Source organism: Scomber scombrus, chromosome 23 (genome assembly GCF_963691925.1).
Source record: "Scomber scombrus chromosome 23, fScoSco1.1, whole genome shotgun sequence".
In the NCBI taxonomy this organism is placed as follows: Eukaryota; Metazoa; Chordata; class Actinopteri; order Scombriformes; family Scombridae; genus Scomber; species Scomber scombrus.
The window spans coordinates 16,808,913-16,819,476 of record NC_084992.1 but is presented as its reverse complement, the minus strand read 5'-3'; the positions used below and the strand labels follow the sequence as shown (position 1 = coordinate 16,819,476).

General features: G+C 45.6%; 1 protein-coding gene across 1 annotated transcript; it reads right to left on the bottom strand.

Annotated features, from left to right (window-relative positions):
• Positions 1–609: 609 nt before the first annotated feature.
• On the bottom strand, positions 610–8,620 carry rcor2 (REST corepressor 2). The gene is made up of 13 exons (XM_062444872.1): positions 8,497–8,620; positions 6,177–6,233; positions 5,143–5,223; positions 4,680–4,732; positions 4,437–4,598; positions 4,179–4,303; positions 3,761–3,831; positions 3,414–3,649; positions 3,249–3,326; positions 2,922–2,979; positions 1,924–1,991; positions 1,415–1,576; positions 610–963 (listed from the first exon to the last, which is right to left on the bottom strand). The coding sequence occupies exons 1-13, from the start codon at positions 8,618–8,620 to the stop codon at positions 610–612; spliced, it is 1,629 nt and encodes a 542-aa protein (XP_062300856.1).
• Positions 8,621–10,564: the final 1,944 nt, after the last annotated feature.

Here is a 10,564-nt window from a genome sequence, read left to right as displayed (position 1 = left end):
ATATATAGTATATGTGTGTGTGTGTGTGTGTGTGTGTGTGTGTGTGTGTGTGTGTGTGTGTGTGTGTGTGTGTGTGTGTGTGTGTGTGTGTGTGTGTGTGTGTGTGTGTGTGTGTGTGTGTGTGTTTCACCACACTCCTCCACAATCCAGATGTTCGGCAGTTGCCATGGAGACTAGCAGGTGGGTTTCCTCTTTGTGGTAGTGATATTTTTCAACAGCCTGATGATACAGTGTCTCTTTTTGTTGATCAGGGCGGGTGTGTCTGTGTGTGTGCAAATAAGTGTTGGTTTTGACTCTAGCTATTTGTAGGGTGTGTGTATGTGTGTGTGTCTGGAGGTAGGTGTTTGTTGTTACAGTGAAGGGGCTTCGGGCCCCTGCCTTTAAAAAATGGAGTGAAGCAGGGGGTCCTCACACTCTTCCTGCCACATATTAAGAGCTGTGACGTCACCTGTGGGACCTGAGTGTGGTCAGTGGATCCGAGCTGGTCATGTGATGTGTGATGGTCCCGGGAAAGAATCAAGACTGAAGGATCGTGTGTGTGTGTATATGTGTGTTTCTATTCCTACTGTCATATCTGTGTGAGTGTGTATGTGTGTTTGTGTGTGTGTATCAGTGCGAGTTGGGCTGCTCTACTTTGAGCCCCACCAGTGACGGAGGCATCTGCCCTGCAGTGGAGGAGGAGCTTGGAGGAGAAGCCCTGAGGCTGGAGCCCCCGGAGGAGGAGGAAGAGGAGGAGGAGGTCACTGCAGGCCGGATGAGTGGGGGTGGAGGGTGGTTGTGGGGCGCCCGGTTCTGGAGCGGACGAGTCTGCAGCGGAGGAGGCTGGCGCAGGAGGCTGGGGGGGGCTGAGGGAGGCGCCGGGCGCAGCAGCGGAGGAGGCTGGGAAAGGGAAGAGGGGGTCTGGGTGGAGGAGGGGGGAGAGGAGCTGCTGGCGGCGTCTGAGGGGGAGTCTTCCATTTTGACCTGAGGGGAGGGAGGAGAGCCAACAGTGGAGACAATGAAAGGAAGATGAAGTGAGATAAGAGGAAAGACAGTTGTAGGGAAGTAAAGAGGAGGGAGGAGAGAGGGAGAAGAAGGGAAATTGAAAACACACGTCAGGAGACTCATCTATGTTTAAACCACAGCAGATGACCAAATATTAGCAGCACCACCTGCTCCTTCTGTTCAACATCATGACACATCACGTATGAACTGTTGGTGTTATAATTTAAAGGAGTAGTTCAACTTTTTAGTAACTACACCTATTTAATTTTTTTCCTGTCTAGAAACTAAGATGAGAAGATTTATATCAATCTCATGTCTGCAGGTGAAGTATGCCGCTGGATGTATTAACAAAATGTTGAACTACTCCTTTAAAAGTGAAAATTATATTACTATCCCTATCTTTGTGTGTATCTATCTCGGTCAGGCCTACCTCGTCCTCCTCCGCGCCTCCGTCTGTGGCTGCTGCCATCTCCTCGCTGCTCCTCCTGGGGTCTCTCTGGTCTCGGCTGGTGGCCACCTGCTCGGCCGCCCACTCCCTCAGAACCTCGTCCAGGTTGAAGCGGCGCCGGTAGCTCACGAAGAACGAACTGACCTGAACCCAGAGGGAGAGATGCAGAGTTAGAGGAAGGAGGAAGGAGGAAGGAGGAAGGAGGAGGAGGAGGAGGAGGAGGAGGAGGAGGAGAAGGACAGACGGTGATGCTGCGTTCAAGGACATCGGAGGCAGAAGGGAAATGAAAGGAGGGATGGTGGAGATTATAGCCTACAAAGAAAAAGTGCTTATCTAAGACGGAGGGGTGAAGGAGAAACTGGAGGAGAGAAACTGAATAAACTGCTGGATGGAGGGTCAGATTAAGGTGAGAGGTGATCTCTGGTGTGATTTCTTTCTTTTCTTTCTTTAAACGCAGCATGTGTTCAACACTTGAGGAAGCGGAAGCTCACCTGAGCCGGCGTCTTGGTCCCTATCACCTCGGCGATGGCTGAAAAGTCTTTACCGTAGCGACGGATAGCTGAAGGTAACAGAAAAAAACATTTGGTTAATACTGCATCGATACATCATTCCAAACTTCTTTCTTTCTTTCTGTGTCACATGTAACGGGGTGGGAGAGGAGAGGCAGGAGACTTACTGCAGGTGTGTGTGTTTTCTGTTAACCTTCATCTGAGGTCGGCTGGCTGAGTGCACCTGCTCTTTTCCAGCCCTGCCCTGCTTCTCGCTCAGATCATTACACACATTCATACGTTTCCGCCTCTGCTTTCTCTTCCACCATTTGTGCCGAGCAGCTGCAGCTGATGGAGGTTAAATGCTTTGCTCAAAGGCATGCCGACTGCAGCTGTGTGTGTGTGTGTGTGTGTGTGTGTGTGTGTGGGGGGGGGGGGGGGGGGGGGGGGGGGGGTTCTAAATTTTTACCTGCGACTTTGAACTTGAAAGAAATTTTAATCCCTGCTCCTCTAACTCCTCACTTTGACTGTTTTTTTTTTTTAATCAGTGTCAGTCAGAATTACAGACACATTCATCTCGTGGCATGCAGAACCCTGTGTCCATGGCAACAACCAATAAATAACCTCATCACTCATGAATCCACTTCTAATGAATCGGCCTCATTGAATATTCATCTACAGTGTCTCAGCTGTCACACTGCTGTAGATGCAGCTTCACTTCAATTCACGTACATTACAGCTCTGCAGAAGCTGCTGCTGATTTCAACTTTAAATGTAGGAAAATCGAATCATGAAAAGGTGGAACACAAACTATCATTTCCAATATATCCAGCCTAGCATACAGTGTTCTTCTCTGGCTCTCACACCTGCAGTATGTGCAGTTTCTAAGTGTGGAGAACATGAATATGAATATGTCTAACACCCTCGATTCTAGCTGTGAATGTGAGGAAGGTAAAGAGGAGGAGGAAGAAAGGATGATGATGCTGCAGCTTTTTACTCACCCTGCACAGCCAGGAGCTGCTCCTCTGTGGTCCAGCGAGAGTTCATCTTAGGGGCAGGCTGGGGAGAAGAGGGAGAGATTAAAGTGTGAGGGAGGTAGGTGCACAAGAAAGAATGGGGGGGGGGGGGGGTGAAAGTGACAGCGTGGGAGCAAAGAGCAGATTAAGACTAATCTCAGTCCCACAAGGAGTGAAATAATATCTGAAGGGAGTTGAGGAAGGGCAGAGTGAGTAAATGAAAAGAGGAGAGAGGGGGTCAGGAAAGACAAATATCAAAGAGGGATGGATGAGGGATGTAAAAGAAAAGAGAAAGCTGCACAGAAGACTTACCTCAGAAGGTTTGAAAGTGTCGACACCATCATTTAGGCTCTGTTTCACACTACTGTTGTTCTGTTTAATAGACTGGACCTGAAAAAAAGGAAGAAAGAGTTTATTTTTTGGCTTCTACAACCTCACATTTGTGTTCTGATGACCAGATTCAAAAAACACTCGTACCTGTCTCTTGAGTGACACCAGATGTGTGTCCAGCTGTCTTATTGTCATCACTCCGGAGTCGTGGGAGACCGACAGGGACGTGATGTCTCCCTGCTCCAGGTACATGCCTTTAGGCGGCCTGCGGCGGGCTCGGAGCGGGTGGTGGCGGTACTGAGCACCGATGCTCTCCTTCTTCACCGGGCCCGAGCGGCCGGGGATCACCTTGTCGGAGGCGGTGCTGCTGGGGTTCTGTTTCACTGCCTGCGCGGGCCGAGAAATCACAGAAATATCAGAAACCTGTGACTGCAATGCAGCATCAACGTTATGTTAAAAACATGAAGCTCAGTCACTGCTAAATTTGATATCACTCGCCTCTTTCTTGGCATCAACCTCAAAGTCGCTGTCACTGCCGGGGTCTGCTTCCTCTACGTCTTCATTACTGCAACAAGAAAACAAAGGAACTCAACTAAACATAAGCAGAGTTAAACTTAGTCCCCCAATAACTGGAATCAATTGTGATGACTCCTTTAAAAAATTATCTCTGAAACGCTCAAGACTGTCAGCTGAAAATGACGAGCCACGAAATAATATCAAAAGTGCTATTTCATATTCTGAGTGACGTGCTTATCGAGTGTCATTGAACTAAACACTCGTCTAAATGTCACATCTCAAAAGGTGTTTCTGGGAACTTCTTTCCTGCTCACTCCCTGCCTTCTCCTCTCTCCCTTCTAGTCAGTCAGTTTCCCTCCAGGGAGTGATGAAAGTTTCATGCTTCAATTCTCATACCTCTCATCTTTCTCTCTCTTGCTGACCAGCCTCCTGGCTTGTCGGTCCATGACTGAAGTCCTGGTCCTGGTTTTCTTCCAGCTGTAGTAGTACTTCACCAGACTGGAGATCAGCTTGTCTGGAAGCTGCGCACGAACACGAGAAAAAAAACACACCGAACCAATCAGAAATCAATAAAACGAGACTGAAAGTGTTATTATCGTGTGTGTGTGTGTGTGTGTGTGTGTGTGTGTACGTGTGTCTCCCCCAGCCTCTCACCATCTGCTGGATGCGGTGAAAGCTTTTCCCGTGGAAGCTGAAGGCCTGTTCAAACAGCACTTTATCCTCCACCGTCCACTCGTCTGGGAAGGGGGTGAAGTTAGCGAGGTCGGCCAGCGACCGCTCCACGTCGTGTTTGTGCCACAGCAGCATGCCGAGCGCCTGGAGGAGCGGACGTGTTCCTTTAATACGTTTTAAATGACTGAAAATGTGATTAATGTGTGAATTTGTTTTTTACTTTACCTGCTCCATGTTGTAGCCATGTTTCTCTTTAGCCATAAAGATGTACTCATCCACTGAGAAGAGGAGAGGAGAAGTTGAATTTTAAAAAGAGTACAGGCAGTAAATATCAGTAAGAGGAGGAGAGATGGAGAACGAGAAATTAATGAAAAAGTGAAAAAGACAAAGAAAGATGACGCCAAGGGAATTTCAAGAAATGAGAGACGGTGATGAGAAATGAAGGCAAAGTGAAGGAGAGAAAATGAGAGCACAGGAAGAGACAGAGACAAAGAAAATTGTCATTCTCTGCTCAGTATAGAACCATTAAAACTGAAGGTCATGTTGTTAAGCTTGTACCGGTGTGTGTGTGTGTGTGTGTGTGTGTGTGTGTGTGTGTGTGTGTGTGTGTGTGTGTGTGTGTGTGTGTGTGTGTGTGTGTGTGTGTGTGTGTGTGTGTGTGTGTGTGTGTGTGTGTGAGATCACTTACACATCGCATCAGAGAGCTGACTGCTGGGACACCAGACCAACATGCTCCTCTGGTCCTTCTCATTGTAGCGGGTCGGACTGTCTGGTGACGGAAACAAACAGACATTTATAGAGATCACGCATATATCTGAATCTTCTCCTCCTCCTCTCTCTCTCTCTCTCTCTCCCTGACACTCTATTTGTCAAACTTTTTCCTCTCCTTTGCACGTTCTCTTCCTTCCCTTCTGTCTAGACTCCCATCAGTGCTCCCTCTTCATTAGGAGGAAAAACGAGGAGGCGACAGTCACCCCACCAGCCTGTAGACTCTTTTGGGGATTCGACACCTGTGCACTGCCAAAATCCAGACAGTCATATTGCTTCTTTGGTGTGATCTGACTGCTGTGGGACGACTCCATCTTTCTTTATAGAGTCGTGTTAAAAGGTAAAGTGGTGTTTCACTGAGCCAAATCAAAAACCACGGCGCAGATAAAAGCCAGAAAATTTGATTTTAATCTGATTTAACTGAGCGACTGCACGTTGTGAAACTATAAACATTCAGAAAGAGGAAATTAATTGAGGCCGGTTTGTGTTTACTGAAGCAGATATGGCAAATCAAATTGAATTTTGTTTTAACAAAGGACTGGACACCCACCTCTAAGAAAACAATCTAAAACACTACGGACACATATCTAACACAAGATTTCTAACTGTTAGGAATTCAAATTCAGCTTTATAGGATTGATTTAGTTGATTTATAGGGTTTTATGGGGTTAATTTGAATATACATACACATCCACTGAAGATCTAAAGGGTTAAAATAATGACGTTTCCTCAGTGATTCCTCTGGCACTCTCTTCCCTTCTCTCCATTTTCCTCGTTTCCAACAGTAACGCTGGTCATTTGAACTTCAACCCTCTCCTCACCTGGGTTTCCCCCCCCCCCTCCATCTCAGCGTCCTACACATCTCTCTTCTCCTCTATGTCTTCTTTTCAGGCTTGATTTCCTCCCTGTCATCTGCCTGTCCCTCCCTCCCTCCCTCCCTCCCTGCCAGCTTACCTGGTTTGAACTCGGGGATCTGGGCCTGGTAGTCTCCTCCCACTCTGATCATACTGTCTGTAGAGAGAGAGAGAGAGAGAGACAGAGAGAGAGAGACACAGAGAGAGAGAGAAAGAGAAAGAGAAAGAGAGAGAGAGAGAGAGAGAGGACAAACATGAGTTATTACTTCCTAGAAGGATGGATAAGACAGGAGTGGTAGACACAGGAGAGGAGGATGAGGGAAGAGCATTTTCTCCATCTTACAATAAACCAACAAAGCACCAAAGGTTTGAAACAAAAACATCGATGGCAGAATAAACCAGAGGGAACAACAACAGAGGCTGATAACACAGCTAATGCTAACAGCTAACAGCTACACCTAAAACCCTTCACAAGTCTTAATGTTTCAAAAGTGCTCTGAAGTTCTGGCGTTAAAAAGGTGCGGCCACATTAAAGACCCCAGTTCATGTTTTATGCTGAAATGTATATTATTGTAGGATCAAAGTTTCCTTAAGGAAATTAGTCAGCAGAGTTACAGTGCTATACACAGATTGACTTTTTTCCTCCCACATCAGCACCTGATTATCTCTTTTATCAACTTTAATAACTCACAATGTTTTCTATTTTCTCTCCACTGTGACGTGCTGCTCTGATCAAAAAGACGACTTACTGAGCTGAATCAGACGTATCCAGATGTGTCCCATCTGGTTATTGATGAGTGTTTTAACAATGGCCTGTGAGGAGCAGAGGAGCTCCTTATGTCCCTCCATTATAAAATGCTCCAGTGTAAGCAGCAGATGTAATTAGTCCAAACAATCCTCAAGTCGACGACCTGTGTGCGACACTTTGCCTGCAAACTTTTCAGACATTGGACCAAACCACACAGTTGGCTGATAACCCCGACACTGGGAGACCTCTTTTAATCCATTATTTAAATTATAGTGGCTCTAATGGCTTCAAGAGGCCAAGAACTGCTGACTCTTTCTGTCTATACTTCAATTTACTTAAAAGGTGCCCTGAGTTTTTTTCTTGAACACAAACATAAGTTATGTTTACATTCAGTGTCACTCACTAAATAGGTGAATCCTTCAGGTCTAACTGGAGTATTTCCTTCCTCATAAAACATCTGCAAAGCCATTTTTTCTTGAACATTTGAAACCTGCAGTGTTTACACCCTGTGTTTACTAGCTTGTGGCTTTCTTCGCTGTCTTTTTTGGCACTTTGTTGTATTTCTTGGCGTCTTTCAACCATCCGCAGATCAGTGGAGTACTGTGAAAACATTGGCACGACTGTGTATTGTGTCACCCGCGTGTGTGTACATGGGTGCGCTGTGCAAACAAAGCAGGGACCAGCTAGAGGTCAAAAACTCCAAGGGGGTATCTTTAATTGCTCTAAACGTTTTGGGGGTTTTGAACAGTTTGGCTGAACCAGGAAGTCTTTAATCACAGCATGTAACGAGCTGATTAAACACAATTATTATATATTGTGATAAATATCGGTATGCGCCATCATTTATCGTGATGTCGCTCGTCCCTGAGTGAGAGATCCAGACAGAGACAAACAAAAAGTACGACAGCGGATGGCAGACATTAAGTAATTAGAGCTGTAGTAAAGCCAGAGAGAGATGGAGGTGATGGAGAGAGATGTGGAAAGCGAGGAGTGAAGAGAGACTGCAGAAGCATGAGAGAAGCAGGGAGGCAGAGGAGGAGGAGGAGGAGGGAGAGACAGATTACGCTTTCCTGAGGGACAGAGGACAGGAAGGGAGGAGAGGGGGATGATAGAAACTGGAGGAGATGGTAAGAAATGGGTGGAGAGAGAGGCAGGAAGTAGAACAGTAAAGAAGAGGGTTGGAAGGACAGAAGGAGACACTGGGTGGAGAGATGAAATGAACACTAGAGACGGACAGAGGAGGAGATGGAGGCAAAGATGAAAATGGCCGTTGTAAAAAAAAAAAAGCTTAATCAGCTGTGGAAATTTAAAAAGTCTCAAAGTTGAACTGTTTGTCTATTGATCTGGAAAAAGACGAGGCGCTGAGTGAAATACCGGCTTAAAAAGAAAGATCAGCAGCGAGTCAGAGGGTGAAGGAGAGAACGGAGGAAGGAGAGATGTATGTGGGCAGAGGATGACAAGGATGGAAGAGTGTGGGAAGGGAGTCGAGGACGGAGGGAGGGAAAGGAGGAGACGAAAGAGGAGAGAGCGGTGTGCAGGGACTGGAGAAGCACTGCAGCGATGCGATGAACGCAACCGGAGCAGCTGGCATTGATGTGAACGTCCGTCTTCACGATAGAGGAGCGAAAAGTCAGGAGATTTAACGTGTGTGTGTGTGTGTGTCTCTCTCTACCGTGAGCGTGCTCTTCATCACTGCTCTCCTCCTCAGAGTGCGGTTGGCTGTTGCCGTTGGTTACGGTCTTGGCTCTGCTCCTGGACAGGACCCCGGCCCCCGAGCGCTCCATCACTGAGGGCATGTCTGCAACAAACACACAAAAAAACCCTAAATATAAACATTTCAACACTCACACAAAACGCTGCTTTGTCCCCATCGACGATTTAAGTCCCCATAAAACGGTTCAACGTGTCATTTATCAATCTCGAGCTGGCTGCAGTTTATTTTCACTTGAAACCCCATAAAACCTAATTCAGTCTTGTAAAGTAGAACAGCACCTTATGCCGCTGCCTTGGAAGCGTTCCTGTTGTTTTCCCCGGAGCCGACTTTTATTTTCCAAACACTGGTTTACTGTACGAGAACTCATTCACACTCAGAAACTCGGTTATCTCCCCCTGACCCTCATTATCACTCCGTGGCCCTCGGCGTCGGCTTTGGCTCTCGAACCAAAATAAACCTCGCTCTGTTAGCAGCTAAAGGAAACGTAAGGTGAAGATGTTGTAACGTGGCCTCTGTTGGCTGCGACGCAATGTTCACATCAGCGCTGACTGCTGGATCCGAGCTCACGTTCTGATACTGACCTGAAAAACACCCACACTGATTAACTCCAGCGTTCCTCAGTTCCTCCACATAGATTCAAACATGCTCCTGTCACAGAGTACAGATGATAGTGACTCCTGGGCTTTTATATTGGCCAATACAGAGAACTGGTCCAGTAGCAGTGTGTCATTAATAAGCCGTGGGGAAGATACTGGGATCATTATTTATCTGTAAGGCAACATCAGGCTTTACTTAAACCTTACTTTACTAACTTAATAAACACAAAATGTAACAAATAAATACATTGATATTATTCAATTAGTTGTTCAGTCTATGAAATGTCAGAAAATTATGAAAAATGTTCATCATAGTTTCCCTGAGCTCATGAAAATAACTACAATTAGGAAAAAAATACTTTTTCCCCTTGAAAAACGATGAATCAACTATCCAAATAGTGATCAATTTAATTGTTGGCAACAAATCAAACATTTATATTTAAGAAACTGGTACCAATGTATTTTGCTCATTAATCTTATGTTACTATCCACCGACTGATTACGCGACGAAATAGTTTCATCTTCAGCCCTGACCTCCGTTATGTGATATAAGGCTTTATACACACTGTATATCCCGTTTCACCATTAATATGTCTGGCCTGACACCACACAAACCATCATTTATATATGTACACATTACAGCTGCAACAATGAATAAAATTAGTTGCTGACTATTATAAATAAATGGCCAACTATTTGGATAATTGATTGTTTTGAGTAATTTTTTAAGAAAAAAAATTGTCTGATTGAAGCTTCTTAAATGTGAATATTGTCTGCTTTATGCAGTCTAACATGACATTAAACTAAATATCTTCAAGTTGTGGACAAAACACGACATTTGAAGACATCATCTCTGGCTTTGAGAAACAGTGATTGACATTTTTCACCATTTTCTGAACCAAACAACTAAAGTTAAACAATCAACAAGCTAATCAATAATGAAAACATGTAAGTTGCAGCCCTACTATACATAAATGTATTTTTAAACATGCTGAGGAAATCCATCACAGCAGCAACTTGTACCCCCTTCAAAACCTGAAAAACAGCCTCCACGAACACCCACAGTCCCAGCTCACAGTGAGGTAGCAGCTTCTGAGAAACACCGTGGAAAAAACGTGCCATGGATAACATGAGGGCCCTCCTGCGTACAGGGGGGCTCTCATTTTAAAGTGTAGAGCTATGTTATTATGTAGCCATGCCTCTTTTTCTTCCTATCTCTCTCTCTCTCTGTATATCTCAGGGCCAGTTGAGTCTCTCAGTAGCACAAAAGACTAGACGGTCAGCCCAGGACACAGATCCACCAAACAGTAGAAAGTAACCCATCAGAGCCCTTCCCTCCCACACACACACACACACATTTACAGTACGGCTACAAGGTGACCACAATAAAAGACGTGTGTATCAAACAGAAATCAGGCACAGAGTGTGAC

Coding starts and splice junctions, on each gene's coding strand:
- rcor2 (XM_062444872.1), bottom strand. CDS start 8,620: ATGCCCTCAGTGATGGAGCGCTCGGGGGCCGGGGTCCTGTCCAGGAGC. Junction 1,992..2,921: donor GCAGCTCCTGGCTGTGCAGG/GTGAGTAAAAAG, acceptor TGTTACCTTCAG/CTATCCGTCGCTACGGTAAA. Junction 1,577..1,923: donor GGACCAAGACGCCGGCTCAG/GTGAGCTTCCGC, acceptor CTCTGGGTTCAG/GTCAGTTCGTTCTTCGTGAG.